Source organism: Hakea prostrata, chromosome 9 (assembly GCF_041222555.1).
Source record: "Hakea prostrata isolate BN-2017 chromosome 9, UWA_Hpros_2, whole genome shotgun sequence".
Taxonomy (NCBI): Eukaryota; Viridiplantae; Streptophyta; class Magnoliopsida; order Proteales; family Proteaceae; genus Hakea; species Hakea prostrata.
The window spans coordinates 60,618,573-60,635,815 of NC_142608.1; the positions used below are offsets into that span (position 1 = coordinate 60,618,573).

The 17,243-nt window shown below is 41.9% G+C and overlaps 2 protein-coding genes across 2 annotated transcripts in view; one reads left to right on the forward strand and one right to left on the reverse strand.

The window, feature by feature from the left end:
• Positions 1-476: 476 nt before the first annotated feature.
• Positions 477-2,498, reverse strand: LOC149005944 (uncharacterized). Its single transcript, XM_089169145.1, has 2 exons — positions 1,415-2,498; positions 477-947 (listed from the first exon to the last, which is right to left on the reverse strand). The coding sequence occupies exons 1-2, from the start codon at positions 2,052-2,054 to the stop codon at positions 622-624; spliced, it is 966 nt and encodes a 321-aa protein (XP_089025271.1). The 5' UTR covers positions 2,055-2,498; the 3' UTR covers positions 477-621.
• A 3,862-nt stretch (positions 2,499-6,360) lies between these two features.
• The window catches only part of LOC149005945 (uncharacterized), a 52,497-nt gene continuing 41,614 nt past the window's right edge, over positions 6,361-17,243 (forward strand). The window contains exons 1-3 of the mRNA XM_089167840.1: positions 6,361-6,572; positions 6,710-6,811; positions 9,412-9,473. Coding sequence (XP_089023966.1) covers positions 6,549-6,572; positions 6,710-6,811; positions 9,412-9,473 — 188 coding nt within the window. The 5' untranslated portion in view covers positions 6,361-6,548. The remainder of the gene's footprint in view (positions 6,573-6,709; positions 6,812-9,411; positions 9,474-17,243) is intronic.

Here is a 17,243-nt window from a genome sequence, read left to right on the forward strand (position 1 = left end):
AGAACTGGAGATTATAGAGAAAAGTAGCTTCTTCTTTTTTTTTTTGTTAAACATAGAGAAAAAGGATAAAGTGAAAAGACCAATGTATCCAGGTATTCTGTGGATATGCCACACTAGCAAAAAGATACTGTCATGACTCATGCAATCTCTTCAATCCTTCAGGCCTTCACATGCACAAAGAAAAGGAAGCAGAGCCAAAGAGGGCTGGCAAGCCTGCCACTACCCATACTATGACCCAATCAGAGGCAGAACTTAAAAGATTTCAGTCAGTATGTTAGTGGCAATACAGTAATTTGACCCAAGTGCTTTTGTAAAACAATTGTTGACTGGATTGACCAGCCACTGCAAATGTCAGTTATGTTGTTCAAACTTCGAAGTTCTGAACACAGGATTCATCATGAAGGTAAAATAGAATCTCTATCACACATAAATGATAGATGGTTTTGCCCATCCCTTCAATTATATTTGATCAATGAGAGTGCTTTTTAGTTCCAATAATTAACCAGGAAACATGAGAAAGAAGGAAAAAGCAAATATGGTTTTTCAATCTATGTACAAGTGCAAGCTAATGGGGTTTTAGCTTTCAATTAATCTTAATCACATGTTCTATTTTCTCTGTGGTCATCTTGGAGCAGATGAGTTGTTTGAAACCAGGGCAAAGATAGAACTGGCAAGCTTGTTAATGGCATCAACAAGACCACTAATTCCTTCCTTGTCAATCTGAGTCTTTGACTCCTCAATCTTGAGTCTTCTCTCTTGCAGACTGAGTAGATCTCTGTGCCTCTTCTCCTCCTTTTCCTCACAAGCTTGGAGAGCTTCAGCTATAATAGAAGCACTCTTAGAGATTGCAGAACCCACTTCATAAGAGGTGTTCCCAGAGCTGCTTGTTCGTTCTCCCCTTCTCCTTCTTTTTGCTGATGAGTTTGAATGCTCACTTGTATCGGAATCTGAGCTATCACACATATGGAATCAAACAATTAATACTAACTGAAAACAATAGTAAGTGAGACAACAGCCCAAGAGAAACAGACCAAGCAACCATCACTTCATCTACAGAGAGAGAGAGAGAGAGAGAGAGAGAGAGAGAGTAGAGTCAATTAGCAGATGTTTGAGTAAGAACATTCATTCAATAAGCATAAAATAAAGCAGACACTCAATGGGAACCATTCAATTAGTTTCAGAAAGCGAAAAAAGACGAACCATTTAATGCGGTGACTCAAAAAAACAATTAATCACAAGCCTATCAGGAAGCTGTATCAGCAGTTAGACAAATTTAATGCAGTCACTCAAAGAACAAATTATCACAAGCCAAGGAAGCTTTAACATCACTCAGAACAATTCATGGCAAAAGCATAGCAAGTATGATATCCCGACAAAAATCAACTGAAGAGTTGTAAAAAACTAGGGAGAGTACCTAATGAGGGTAATGGCTGAGAATGTGGTATAGGTTGAGGAAGAGGTGGTGGAGGCGGCGGCGGCGGCGGCGGCGGCGGTGGTAGTGGTAATGGTAGATTTGGACCTGAACCATGACACTGCAAAGCAGAGGGCGTTGAAGGCTGAACAATCCCAGTAGGTTTCTGAATGAGACCACCAATGTTAGAACATGATGCATCACCACCAGTCAACACCCTTTGAACAGCTCTCTTCTCCACCACCTCCACCACTGCATCATATATCTCAGGCAACATATTGGAAGGTAAATTCCTCAGTTTTCTCTCATGCTTCTCAAGCTTCCAATAAGACCCTTCTTCTCCATTTCCTCTCTCATCCAACCTTCTCTCATATTCTCTCACTTTCTTGTAATCTCTCATCAGATTATCCCACTTGTCATTGCACTGGTTTTGGCTTCTCAAACACCCATATTTGCAACAGTAATCCTCAACCCATTTCCATCTCAGCTCGGCTGGTTTGGTCCTCTCCTCACCATCTCCACTTCTCTTCATTCTCCTTTCTTCATCCATCCTCTTTGCAGCAATAAGAACTATAGTCTCATGAACCGTCCAGTTACCCTTCCTAAACTCCCTCACCCCACCACTATTCCCTTGATCAGCCATCACTCACTGCATCAAAACTCCACTAACATGACATGAAGGTGTAGAGAGAGAGAGAGAGAGTGAGCATCAACAAAGAAGACTGGTTTGTAGGTTTTTATCTGTTATGACTTATAACACTTTGTTCAAAGTATAAAACTTTGCAAATCCAACCAAGGTTTCTAATTGAAGAAAAGGCTTTTAATGGCTCTGCCTGGACAAGGATAGGATAAGAAGGTCATGGGAGACATCACCATAGAGAAGAATAAAAACAAAGTGTATGGTCTTTCCTCTCTTTTTCTTCTCTTTTTCAGTTTTTTTTAATTTTGTTTCTGCACTTTTGAGCTTTTGATGTGATATGGGTTCCCCTTAAAAATCTTTAAAGTTCTTGAATCAAATCTCCAGCCACTAATTCCAGCCACTGCTCCCACAAGCACAAAGTAGAACACAGAAAGAGAGAGAGAGGAGCAAGTGCGGAAAGCAACCACAACACAAATAAGAAAAAGCCAAGCGAATCCATTCAAACTGACAGATTCACAAAGCCGAAACCCTCCAATAAAAACGACGAGAAAGATAGAGAAGCGGAACGAAGATGGATGATATGGTGATGCAGGGGCACCATTCTTGGACATCAAGGACCGTCAATCATTTCTCTTTAAAAGTGGGTCCTACAAAGTACGGTCTAGATTCGATGAGTTTGCTATATTTTACGTTCTATGACACACTCTATCATTAATGACCTTTCTCCACCAAAAAGTAATTGAAAGGTCTAAGAACCCTAATCATTTGATTAGGCTCAGCGAACCATGAAATGGTATTTAAATATGGGGATACGTTTGCTAAGAAGCACCTGAAATTTTACCAAAATTACAAAAATACCTCACCAAAGGCCCTGGTTTGGGATGGATGGATAGGATATGAGGATAATTTTGTCCTTTCAGGAGATTTAGGTGTTATTGTTAAGTGTCGACTTCGTCTTTTACGGTTTACAGTAATGCATTAAAAGCTTGAATGCCATGTCATCACTATTTTTTCCTCTCTTTTAACCTCGGCCAGCTTGGACTGTGGTGTACAATAATCCAGATTTCCATTGACTATAGTTTGACCGTGTGATTATGGGCCCACCAGGACGCCAGTCCTTAGTTATGAGTCTGATGACTCGTCGCTTTCGTGCTTTTGGATTCCAGCCTGCTTCTCGGGGTACAACCATCAAGGTTAGAATCGTCTTTTTATCAGGTAGCCAAGGTCAGTGGGTCATTAGGTCAGAATCTGTCGGTAAATTTCAACATCATATACCGAAACTATTGTAAAAACACTGATAGGCATGAAAAAAAGAAAAAAAAAAAGAGAAGAAAAAGAAGAAGAAGAATGAAAGATAATTAAAAAATATAATATGATTTTAGAGATCCATGATGGAAGTAGAAGGTTTAGGCATGGATCTCGGTCACGGAGTGAGTTTGGCTCTTCTCCAGGGAAAATTTCTCCCCAGGAGTGCTCAGTGAGCTTTGAAAAGCTTTCACGTAGAAGATGCTTATAGATTAGATAAAACCTCTAAATTTTACCTTTACCTCAAACCTGAGTATCTTTCCAAACTTGATTTCTCCATTCTCTGCAACCTCCTTCACACAGGAAAAGTATAAACACAATGCCGACTTTGAATTGTAGTAGAACTGTCTGCGAAATCCTCCATTCATTATCCTTATTCTTTTGCTTTCTTTTGGAGTAATTATTGTTGGCGTCTCAAGGTGAGAAAGATGATGAAACCATTCGGGATTTGGAGTTCAAAAGTTTTTATGTCTAGTTTTTGTTTATGGGCTTGTTCCTGTGAAATCTGCAATGCAAACGGACTCTGGAGATTTTGAAGCAGAGTTTGAAGTTGAACCCCCCAAAATATCTTGGTTGTAGTGACCCCATTGGAAGTTTGGGCTTTTAATCTCTCAACTTGTTATGAGTTTCAAGTAGGGTAAAAAGTAGATGTTATATCCTAACCTTTAGATGAGCATCATACGCGTGGCAGCTTCCCAAAGCTCACTTGGCACTCTTTGGGAAATATTCTCCATGTAGAGAAGCCAAACCCCAGTGGAGTGGGGGCTGGGGCATAGGCATTGTGGTACGGTATGGTATGACCCAACCTTGTGGATCGACCATTTATTCAATTGAAGTTTATATATATGTGCTTTATGTTCCCTTACAAGTTCATTGAAACATTCCGGATTTTTGAGCCAAAGTTTGGGTGAGAGTTTTTATAATGCCATTCCTAGCAATTGGTTGAGAGATTTATATTCTATTATTCTTCCACATTTCTTCTTGTTAGCCTATGAACATAGCACACCTTGATCAAAAAAAAAAAAGAACATAGCACACCAAATTGGTTTGTGAACTACATTAAATCTTTGTGTTGTTTCATTTTATTTTTGTTCAATTAAATTAGTTTACATGTTTCAAAACATATTAACATATTATTTGGTATGCTAAGGTTATTATTATTATTTTTTTGGTATCCTCCAGCTTGCACGCACCTTGATTACATCCTCAAATGGGAGCTTTTTGTCCATAAGGGTCGAACCCATGACCTCTCTATTGGATATTACCACTCTATCAACCCTGCATTGACTCGTATACTAAGTTTTGAACAAGCGAATAAGAGACTAACGCATCCAGATTGACTAGTTTGATTTTTCTCAACTCAATTCTAAGGATCTAAGGGTTTTGAAGAAGGCAAGGATTCTAATCAAAGGCTTTTGGAGGAATTAACCTGGTTCTTGGTTGTACTACTCTAGGAGCAGAACCTCAGGCACGGTTTGTTTGCTGAATTTGAAATGGGGTGGAATTTTTTTTGAAAAATTAGACTTTTCTATAAAATCTCAAAAGTATGGCTTATTTGATTTAATAGGGTGAAAAAGTTGGTAGATATGAGATGCTAATTTTTCTACCCCATTTCTTTTCAAAGTTTCATTAAAGATTTGAAATTTTGCAAAAAAATGTAGAAAACAATAAAAATAAAACCCACATTTCAAACTTTTTTATAAAATCCTTTTAGTTCCTTTTCTTTTCTCTAACCATAGTACATATGTCCCATATATCTATTTTTTCCATCCATTTTTCCACACCCCCTCCTCCTCTACAAAAAATAGTGCCTAAAAGTGCAAAATCTTCCTTTGATAGGAGGATGATCCATCCCATGACATGAGGATGATACCCATCCATTGAAGAGCACATATAATTTGCTGTTCTTTAGAAGACCTAACCCTAGTGGTATCAAAAGCTCATGCACCCTAAATTGAAGAAATGTAGTGTTTCTCCACATTGACCAAGTATCCCCAATTGAATCATGTTAAGGTCCTAACGCAACACTTGTTTATACATTGGTCTATTGGCTCAAAACCTATAAATAAGAGGACCAACCTAACTTGGTTGGACACAATTAGAGTCAACTCAGACAGGTAGGGACTAGCCTTAACTCATCAGGGTTAGGGTTTTTGGGCCCTTCAAGTTTAAGAAAAGAATCGAATTGAAGTATGGCATTCAGAATTAAGTTTGGCAACAGTATGTTCTTCTTCCTAAGTTCTTATCAAGGTTTTTGGCTTCAAACTTTGAGGTTACCTATAACAAGATTGGAGAGTCATTTTTGATTTAACAATGAATATGGTCATGTTAGACCGCATTCTCCCACATCTTTTCACGACACATTAGGAAAGAGACTCGCTAGAAATCTTAGCTTTGATAAGATCGAAACTTATAAGTGAAATCCTCTGATTTTGCTTTAGTCATGCGCATTAAATGTGTATGACTGTTAAGCAAAGTTTTGGACCATTGGATTCGAAATTTTGGTTGAGATTTTGATATTGACAATTGAATCTTAATGATCGAGATTGAAATTTTGACTAAGATTTCGATCTGGCAATTTGAGTTGTCTTGCTTGCCGGTCATGCGCATAACTCAAGCAAGGTCCGAAATCCCCTCCCCGTTTTTAATATATGGTGGAGAGTTTGGGTGAAGAATGCACGCCTCTACCCGGATAGGTAGAGAATCCGGATTCCGAACCTTACAACCCGTATGCCGACTGAACACGGCATGCGTCGAGCAGTGGAGATGCCGTTAGTTGGCCTTTACACATGTCGTCGTTAGTAGCGCATCAACTTCGTTTCTCAAGAAAAAATGGACATAAAGTCAAAGTATAAGGACAGTGACGGAGTCTTCCAATGGAGCACGCACCTTTTATTCCACCGTCCGATGAACATAAGCTATTAATCTAACGGTGGAAAAGAGAATGCTGACATGATATTCCCGTAGGCATGTATATATTATCTATGACATATACGTTGCAGCTCCCGGAGTTTGTCAATGAAACTGCGAGTCCCATGAAACCTAACAGGCAAACCATCTTCAACAGCAAGTCATGAAATGCTGAAATGATCCCTACAATAAATAAAGCATTTTGTTGATTTTTTCTCTTTTAATTCTCCAGTTGCATAATTTGTCGAATCCCCGGTTGTGTTCAGTTTAGTTTTTCCATCCATGGCTACCAACGGCACATCTCCAGTGAGTTTCTTTCAAAATTTGGTTATTAGTTTTCCTTTGTGTTTGCGGCAGATTTTGCTTTCAGTTGGAAAGTTGGGTATCTTCCATGTCTGAGGGATCACATACTTGTTTTCCCCTTTTTTTATTTGATGATGTAGGAAGCAGAAACTGAAAATAGCTTGGAGAAAATAAAAAAGCAGCTTACGTCGGGTTCAGGGAGGAATCTATTGCAAGGGCCCGTCCTTAAAAGATCTGAACTGGTGCGGATTTCCGTTTTCTTTAATTCTGGAACTAGACATTTTGTTTTTTTGTATGGCAGTACATGATTGGAACTTTGGATTAGACGATAAAAATTGTTTATGTTCTTATCAGTTGGTGGGTTTTTGTTTTGTCTCGATTTGAATGTTGCATTACCTTCTTATTGCTGAATAGGGTGCCCTTCATGAGTGTGAAACACAATGAATCTAGATTGAATAGTACTCACTAGCAATGGTGCATAGTTATATTAGGAAGAAAACAAATTGACGTTTGGGGGTGGAGGGGGGGGGAGGGGAGGTTATTTGGAGAATCTGATAGGCCTAAAGCCTTAGAATTGATTGAAATAATACCATTAGTTCACTAAACTCAAACATACTCCACAAAGATGTTTTCTTGTGGCAGTAATCAGACTGGCTATAATACGGGTGACTTTTTTGACATTGGCAGTTCTTAGCTTGCTCCGCCATTTCTCAAACTCATCACTTGGAGTGGCCGTGATACCACTTCTGAAAAATAGAATAGTTGATTTAGAAGGCTGTTTTCTGTGGAAACACATCAGTTTGGGCTATTGTTCCATCATTCTATATATCAATGGTTATTTGTCGAGAGGGAAACAGCCCGGATCACCAGTTAAGGCCCTTAAATGACCGCTCAGTGATAAAGGAGGTAGGGGTGCAGAGACAGCCAGGAGGTAGAGGGGCTTATGATTCACCCTACTGGGATAATCAGCTGCTTTGAGGGGGCACGTCCAGAGAACAGACAAAAGGAAAGAAGAAGGGGAAGGATTGGAGAGGAATGTTCATTCATTGACATCTGTCATTGTTCACATTATTTATGGGTCATGGGGCTGATCATAACTAACATGCCGTTCCCCTGCTGTACCTTGATTTTTTTTTGAATATTCCCTGTCCTCTAACAAACATCCTGTTCTTCCCTTAACGGCCTTACGCATAATCAACAAGAGCTGTGGGCCTTCTATGCTGTCTCTGAGGTCTTCCTGTAGCTGCCATGTCCTGATTTTCCATTGCTGATCTGTCCTATTATCTTCCATGTGTCGTATCAGTTTATCAGAAAAGTACTATGTGTAACTTTTGTCACTACTCTTGCCATTAGAGAAATCTATTTGGTTTGGGTGGAGTATCATATTAATTAAACTGAGTTTATTTCTTTTAATTTTATTAAAGATCCTATGGCACATTGAGAACTTCTCTGTTTTCATTTGTATTAAGACAGTTATGATAAATTTACTGACAGGTTGTTGATCTATGACAGAACTCTATTGTAGAAGTCAGATCTGATCAAGATTTCTATTTTGAACTGATCTTTCTAGTAATTAGTTTGCTACATTGTCCATGATCCCTAGAATGAGCCTTTGAAGAAATTTAGCTTAAAAAAAAGAAAAAAAAAGACCAACACAACTTTTTTTTCTTTTTCTTTTGGGGGGGGTGTGTCCTTAACCTTACCCTGGAAGGCCCTTTTTATGGTGGTAAATGAGTAAAGCGGGAAAGCCTTAAATTTTCTATTTTAACTAACTTTTGTGGCGATTTTGAATAGATATGGGCTTAAGCTGGGTGTTTAGTTGGACGAGATTGGATGAGTTTTGGATGTATGTTATGCTAATGCATTATCTGCTTTCAATCCAACCTGTTAAGCATAGGTGGGGTTTCAAGGGGGATTGAAGAATATTGCCATTACCAGCAAACATCAGAAATCTAAGTAATAAGGGAGTACTGCATGCTCTTACTTGTAGGAACAGGTGGAAGCAGATTCTTGGTATTCCAAGCTGGAGTGTTTGATTTGTATGCACCAGCTTGATGGGGAGTGTTAAAGTTCTGGTGGCGACATTAGGGTTAATTACATCTTGCTGTTGTGTTATTGGCCATTAGGTTGAAATCTTTTATTCTTTTTTTGTATTATGTATTCCTGCTGCTAATTAGTCAGGGGCAGAATGGACTTTTTATGCTGAGTTGGATCAATATAAGAATATGGCCTGCAATTAGGGGGGAAAACAGGCTCTTTGTTCTGGCTTGTGATACTTCTTTTCTCCTCTTTTCTTTTTCTCTCTTGTTCTTAAGCTGGTCACAGGGTTCTGAATTCTAACAATTTAAATTCCTGACTTACTGTTCTATGTTTCTCTTTCTTAAGTAGAATTATCTTCAGAACTCAGAAGATCCGATGTCTACTCCAGTTTATGAAATCATTTAATTTGTTTATGATCTGCCATGTTATATTTTTCTTAATAGCAGTTTAATAGAAGATCTATGTAGGTTGCATAAATTGTTGTTTTGTTATTTTAGTGGCTAAAACAGGGTCTGAATACTTCTTTCTTCCTCCTTTCTGAAATGCATATAAGATCCTACCTCTGAATGATAGCATTTAGAATATGTAGATCTAAATTTTCTATCCTTATCAGCATAAATGAAGAGTTCCATGTTTGTGATACTAAGTAATATAGTAAAGATTCAATGATTTGTTTTGGGACTGAATCTGGAGCAGCTACTGATTGATTATGATATTTTAAAGACACATGGTTATTCTCTCAGAAGTTTCTATATATGTTGCGAGTTCTTCAGGAATGTAGCTGAATCTATTTTCTTGACAGATTAAAAAATGGAATGAGCGATGGATGATCTTGGACCCAACTACCGGAAAAATGGAATACAAGTATGAAATCCTTACATGTTTTGCTGAAACTGTCCATTTTATGAAGTTATCATTTGTTTGCAACATGCGTTTCAACATGCCCTTGTTGTTTGTTTTGGATGAATAAGAAATTCATTAACCAAAACAAGAGAGAGGGGGTGGGGGGGGGGAGTACAACAAAAAGCAAGGGCAGAGCCCTACCAAAGCCAACAATGCACTAAGCAAAAGCAAACAAAAAAAATAGGGTAAGAGCCATGACAAACATAAACTACTATTTCCTATTTTGTTGTTGTTGTTCTTCTTCCTAGAGGACTTGAGCTCGCTATGAAGTCTTTGTCAAAGTGGTGGCACCCTTTAGTAGATCGTCTGCTTCAGCTATGATCCCGAAGGGCAGGACATGGGGTACTGGAGTTGAAAGAGCCTCTTGGTATGGGGAAGCAATAGTCATTGTCATGCACAGGCGAAGGGGCCAGGGGAGAGGGAAGGGTTTGGGATGGGTTTAGTTTAGAGGTTGAGAGGGGGGGCTTGAATGATGAGCTAAAGGGATTGGGAAAAGAAGGGGAGGGCTAGGTTAGGGTAGGCCAAAAGGGAAGATGGATTGGGGGTAAGATGGATGGGTTGGAACAAGCCTAATGGGCTGGAGGGAGATGGGGAGAGGTGGGCCAAGGGAGAGTGGCGGGTGAGCCTCTAGGCCGAAGTGGGGGAAGTGCCCAAGAGGATTGGGCCGGGGGTCGAATGGGAGGTAAGAGGCTTAAAAGGGCTTGAAATTGGGGATGCGCTCCAGATGGCTGGTCAGGGTTCGAATGGGTAATAGGTTAGTCTAACGGTTGAACTAGGAGAGGGTGGGTTAAGAGGGCAGGGCCTACATGGAGTGAGATCAAGGAGTAGGTTTCCAAGATAAGGGGGTTAACAGGGAAGCGCAGAGAAGGGCTGATTCAAGAGATCAGAGGAAAAAAAGGGATGCAAGGGGAGAAATGAGGCTTGGAAAAGCAACAAAAGTAGGGGAAATAGTATCATGGAGCAGAGAAAGGGGGGGCGAAAGTGATAGAGGCGTCAACACCTGCATCGAGGGCAGACATGGAGTTAGATTGGTTCGGCCTTGCTACTTCCGACAAGTTAAGGGAGAGGAGGCAGCGGTTTCTGTCATCTCAATCAATAGCAACTTGGTGATGGTGGCGGGTAACAAAGAATCATATTTGGCTATACCAGACAGCGCATCAAAAGGGTTGTTGCTGGCAAGGAATCTGGCCAAAGGCAGATTTGGTCTTGGATGCTTTCTGAGAGGGCAATGGGAATATTGCTTCATCAATCAACCTCTGGAGGAGCCTCCTTCTGTTGCTTTGGCACGGATTTGGCTAAAGGGTGTTGTAAGAGACTGGTCCCCTTGGTAGGAAGCAATAGAGTGCCCAAAAGGTTCATCATTAGTTGCTCGAATACCTTGCCTTCCTCAGCTTGAATGGAGATTGAGGTAGGAAGCGGAGTTGCTGTAGAGAAATCAACATAGATCCTGGCATAGGAGAGCCTCTCGATTTGCAAGGTGTAGGCGACAGATAAGAGGGGTTCCTGGTACTGAATCAATCCTACAAAGACATTCTTTGTTCCAAAACCCCGGAGGCAATTCAGAGAGAGTGATCCAGAGAGGAAGGGAGTTGAAGTTGGAATTCTGCAACATGGCGGACGGCTCCCATTGATGGAGAAGAATAGGTTTGTTACCAACATACCAAGGGGATTCGTTAAGAGTATCTTCTTTTGGCAGCCAAAAATGGAAAACTTAAAGAATAAAAAACCACTATTGAGAAGGTACATATCCAAGCTTTGGATCTTCCATTCCTTAGAAATGGGGTTTTTTGCTACGGTGAGGGGGGGGGGGTTGGCCTATGAGGAATTGGCCTACAAAGGTGTGGTTCCAAATACGGATGTTCAAGTGAAATAGTAGGGTAGAGGGGCACGGCTGGAGGAGACTTTTTTTTCTTGGGGTTGGGGGGGGGGGAGAAATGGAGGTTAAGGACATTGAGGGGCAGCGGGTGGGATCTTGGGAGCAATGAGTGATGACCGGGTTTTGGGAGTAAAGGGAGATGGAGATGGGGGAAGGGACCTTGGGGTGGGGGGTAGAGGAGCATGGGATAGCAAGGGGTAGTGTTTTAGAGATCATCGGAATATGCACGGGTGGCTGGAGAGGTCATCAGGATGGAAAGTCCTCCTTTATTGTTGTTTACATGCTGTAGGACTTAAAAGAATGAGACTTAGTATTGTCCTACATCTTAACAACACAACTCTATTGGGCTGAAGATTCAACATATATGTATCTAAAATGAGGATGTTAATATGGAAGATGGTAAAATGAGGAAAATAGCATAAGGAATGGATGGAATTGGAGTAGTTTTACGTTTAGCTCTGATACATGATAAATTGCGGGAGTTTGGGTTGTTGTGGACATGTATAATAGATGCCTATGAATGCCAATGACAACCAATGATATGATTCCCGCTAGAGGAGCTAAGTTTGCAATTGGATGTGAAGAATGCCTTTCTACATGGAGAACTTGAAGTCTACATGGAGATTCCTCCTAGTTTCTTTGACGACAAGACCCAAGGGAAAGTATGCAAACTTCAACGTGCACTATATGGGCTAAAGTAGTCACTTGGGCGTGGTTTGGTGGATTTCATAAAGCGGTTAGTAGGAATTAGAATATGCTGATCACACCCTCTTCATCGAAAGGATAGGGGATTCTAATTGTCTAAGTTGATGATGGTAGTGACAGACAATGATGGTGAAGAAATAATGAAGTTGAAAAAAATTCCTAAGCCTTGAGTTTAGAATAAAGGAGGGAAATTGAGATACTTTCCAGGGATTGAAGTTGCTTATCCAGCCAAAGGCATATTTCTATCCCAAAAAAGTATATCCTAGACTCACTATCTAAAATAGACTTGCTAGGTTGTCATCTAGGTGATATTCTTCTGGAAGTTGATATTTGACTTAAGGATAAGAAGGGAAATCAGTTGAGCTCTGATATCATGTTTTGGGTGGGGGTTTTTTTTTTTGGATGAATAAATAAATGTATTAAAAACCATAGCCAAAGAGAGCTACAAAGAGAAAATTAAGGGGAAACGGGGGGGGGGGAGCAACTACTCAAGAAGGCGACTGGAGAGAAGAACTGAGACTCCAGGAATTAACAATCAATCTATTCCTTGGAGAATCAGAAGCAGGGGAATGGGGCATACAGATAAGTCTAGAAAAAACATCAAAATAGATGGCGTTCTGATGCGTCCAAAATCTGCTCAGCCCTTAGATCTCCTTGTGATGACCTGCAAAACGAAAGCGTCAGACGTGGCCCGACCGCTGGGGTTGGGAGTCCACCTCCGAAGGCTAAGTCAATTGATGAACTTAATCACAAACGGCTCTGCTAGAAGCACAGAGCTAAGGAATGAAAAACTGGGAAAGTGATCTAGATCGTAAGCCTCTGATAGTTTACGTCTACCAGTGTGTATGTGGATCTGAGTCCCCCCTTACCTCGTAGGCAAGTAAGGTTTATATAGAGTGTACCTTCGAATCTCCTTCGTTGGATGCACTCGAGCCTTCTTCGGGTAGTCGTTGGATCTTAACAGTTAGATCCGTTGAGCGATAGACTTCTACTAGTTTGAACTGGTAGAGGACTCCTGAGATAACCTCAAGGTTATTCGATGATTATCCCTTCAATGATGATAAGTGACCGCCGTCAAGTTATGCATGCCGTCATTAGGGTAAATAACCTAATCCATAAGTCGGATTAGGGCGTGCCTGTAGCTGATTTAGTTTTCTTCCTCAGCAAGCTATCTTCTGGACCCGGCTCGCTCGGAAGCGAGTCGATTCCCTCTGTCTCGACCGGGGTCGGGGATCAAACCGAGTATGAACCAGGTTCGATCATATTTCCTCCGTATCACGAGCCCCCTAGACCAAGCGTTCGGTCGATCCCGAGGGCTTGATTTTTAACTGGGTTCTTCGTCAGGCAATAGTCTCTGCGTATCCCACTAAATGTCATATCACATTTAATGCGGTGGTCACTTTTCCTCGAGCGTTGTAAGGGCAATGCCACGCGTCTCTTTGCAGTCGATCTATCGTGGCTCACGTAACCCAAGCGACGGTTTCCGAACGCCTGTTTTGGATTCGTGAGTTCAAACTTTCAAAACGTCTTCTAATCTCGACCGTTGATGCTGAATCAATCTCGATCGTTCAGATCCCCGAACACTCGTGCGGGTGCTTAAAAGCGGTTCGTTGTCTTCGTAGGTTTCATTCTTCTTGTCTGGAATTTGAACCTTCGTCGTCTGCTTCGCGCCTTCTCGCTCTCAAGCCTTTGCTTCACTGAATCAGTAAGTTTACTGATCCTTTTGCAAACTTTAAACTTCCTGTCTCCAGTCTTTTTTTTTGTACCTTACTGAGACTAGTAATGGAGGATAATAGGGTTTCTTCTTCCCTGGTACCCAGTGTCAGTAATAGTAGTGGTAACGAAGCTTTTGCTTCCCTTCCTTCCGAGCAGTCGGATAGTGATAACAAAACCCTAACTGTCCTCTGGCGCGAATTTGTTGAAGTTTCCCAAAAAAGTTTAGGGAGAAAAGCCGAAACTTCCTCCGCCCTTCCTGAGTCTGGATCTTCCAAGACTCCTAGGGTGACTGCCGAGTCTTCTAGGCAGCCAAAACAAACCTCCAGGTCTAATGGCGGACCTGGCTCTATCCCCTCCGCTTACAGGGAGGAAACCCTCCTTTCAGCAATCCAGGGTTTTGATTTTCCTTCTTCTTATCATATTAGGGCTCCCCATTCTGATGAGAGGGTTGATTCGACCCTTCCGGGCGAGTTTTCCCTATACATAGATGCACTGGAAAGCGGGGTTCGCTTTCCTTTTTTCAATCCTTTGTTTTCAGCCATTCTGAATCACTGGGACATTTGCCCTGGAATGCTCCTTCCCAATAGCTGGCGTCTCATCGTCGGCTTCTTGGGTTTGTGTTTTGAACTTGGCGTTACGCCATCTCTTTCTCTTTTTGTGCACTTTCATCTTCTTTCTATCTCCCATCCTCCCGGCTGGGTTTTTCTCTCCAAACGCAATAAGGCTGAACTTGATTGGAGGGGCAGCATTCTTGCCAAAGGAACTTGCCCTTCCAATCACAAAGGATGGCGCGAACGATACTTTTTCTGTCGAGCGCCTCAGTCAGATCTCAACTTCCCGACCGTCTGGAAACAGTGTACTTCCTATTCTGAAAGTAACCGGGGCCTTCCCTTATCCAAAGAAGACGAGGCGGCCGTCAGGAAGATCAAATCAATTCCATGGTATCAGGAGATACATGGACTTGAGGTGGAGTATAACTCCATCCTTCAGTACTGGGGCTTGGCTCATTGTGAGCTTCTAACCATCATCCTTCAAATTTACTAAAGTGATATGTCTTTTCATAATTCTGATTCTTGTTCTTCTTTGTAGTGCCTCCAAGAATGAACCCTGAGAACCTGCGAGGGCGAAGGCCGCTAGGGCCGTTGTGACAGCTGAGCAACGGTCGCCTAGAGCCTTAACTGCTGATCAAGAAGCTTCTGTTCCCTCTCCCGACCCTTCTTACAAGGGTATCAGGAACATCAGGCCCGTGGTTGACGCTTCGGGTAAAGGGAAATAACCGATGGTGGAGAGGTCAAATGTCTCCTCCTCCGCTCGAACCAAAAGGAAGCACGATATAGTTGATGCTTCCTCCCATAAAAAATCCAAAAATTCCAAAGATTGTGAGGAGGTCTTCAGACCTCAGTGGACCTTAAAGCAAATTGATAGGGTGACACAAGACCCTGAGAAAGCTGCAGAATGGAGCTCCCTCAGTCTTCTGCCCTCTGATCGTCGGGATTTTGAAGCCCTGAACGATGATGCCCTTGTTAGTCAATCCACAAGGTACCGGTCTTCCTGCTTGTTCATTTTTTCATAATTTCTTATGACTTCTTCTGATAATCTCCTCTTCCCCAAGAATGCCGTGTTGAGTTTTTATCAACACATGGAAGCATTGAGCCGGGTTGGCTGCAACGGCTCCTTCTTGCAGACTTGTGAAGAGAATTTGGCCAAGGCCAACTCTGAGATAGACCGGCTGTCGGCAGCTGCTAAGGAGCTGCAGAGAAAACATGAAGAGGAGATGAACTCCCTAAGGAAGGCCCTCGACTCCTCAACGGCTCGCGCTGTTGCTGCCGAGCGCGAGGCTAAGAAGCAGAAAGCGGCTGCCACATTGTTTGGTGACAGACTTGAGTTTAAGTGCGCAGAGAACGAAGAGTACTTGAAGTTGGCGGTTCCTAGCAAGCCCGAGCATATCAAGCCGGAGCTTCGAAAGGATTGTGTTCGGAAGTACCTGAACAGCGTACCTTTCTCCAAACTGCTGGGTGCCTTCAACATCCAAGCTTACCGCTTGGGGCAAAATGACGTCTGGGAAAAAATTCTTGAATCCATCCCTTCCTTCGATACAACTCCCTTTCGTGAGGTGTGTCACAGAGAGGTCTTCGGGAAGTTAAACATGGATCTCCCTGACTGGGCTCGGGAAGAGGATGATCCTTTTCCAGCTGACCCAAAATATGAGGAATATCTTGCTGATGAACCGCCACTCCAAGAGGAAAAGTCACAGGCCGAGTCACAGGCTGCTGCTGAAGAGGACTCTGACAACGACAATCCTGAGGAAGGCTCTTCTCAGGATCCTGAGAAAGGCTCTCCTGTGCAGGACTCCTCGGGCAACAATAAGGAAGAGGCTTAGGGAGTTACCCTCTTTTTTTTTTTTTTTGTAAAGATTGATCCTCCTTGTTAATGAATAGATACTTCTTCCATGTTTGCCTTAATATTTCCTCGTCTCCTATCGAAAGCTTGTCTTGAATATCAAAATATAAATGATAAAACTTATCACTTAACTTCGCATTCCTCGACGAATGATAATCTTGTAAAGATATCATGAAGAGATGTTTTGGAAAAATGCCTTAGTCTTTATTCTTCCTTACTCCTTCATTTATTGCAAAGTCCACACGTTTCCCTTCTGCTACCTGCGAAGTCAAAACGTTTTCTTGCCTTGGTATACCATTCACTGTTTTCAATGAATTGGTAATACATCCATTATCTAAATGGTAGTGCGACGGTTGGAGGTATTCTCGTATCAGGTGCCTATTTCCACGTGGCCTCCTTTTGACCGTTGATCTTGCTTGTTGAGGATTTCGAAGCGTTTTTTCGATCTGGGCCATTGGTTGCCTTTGGCTCTCAACCGTCGTCTTGATACCTGAGGCTATTTAAAGCCTTCGAGGGTACTCTCCATCTATCCTGCTATCTGCAAGATAGATTTGCAAATGCGACATTCCGTCTTCCTGCTCTGCTTCCGTATTCCTCGTACTCCAACAATAACTCTATCAGCCTTTGAACAAGTGAGCTTTTTGCTATCACCAATCTCCTCTCCTTCCCCTTGAGTAAACTTTACAGTAGGAATACTTGGGGTTTATTTAATGGGTATTCTGAGTAGTTCATAGTTGACAGAGAACTAGGGTTTTCCTTCGTTTCTTGTGTTGTTGTGTTTTTGTATTGATACGGCTTTTTCTGTGTACACAGTGGCTCCCAAAATCGATCCGAACTTTATTAGGGCGAAATCCTGTAAGAAAATCGTTCCAGTGTCGGCGGTGGTTGGGGCCAACGAGGTGGTTTCATCTGGTGAATCCTCTAAACGTAAGGCGACTAATGTTGGTGAATCTTCAAGTCAGATTCCCACAGTTTCTACTGATGTCACCCTTACGCCTCTTCTGCCTGAAGTGATCGCTCGTTCTTCCCAGGAA

Coding starts and splice junctions, on each gene's coding strand:
- LOC149005944 (XM_089169145.1), bottom strand. CDS start 2,054: ATGGCTGATCAAGGGAATAGTGGTGGGGTGAGGGAGTTTAGGAAGGGT. Junction 948..1,414: donor TCAGCCATTACCCTCATTAG/GTACTCTCCCTA, acceptor GTGATAGCTCAG/ATTCCGATACAAGTGAGCAT.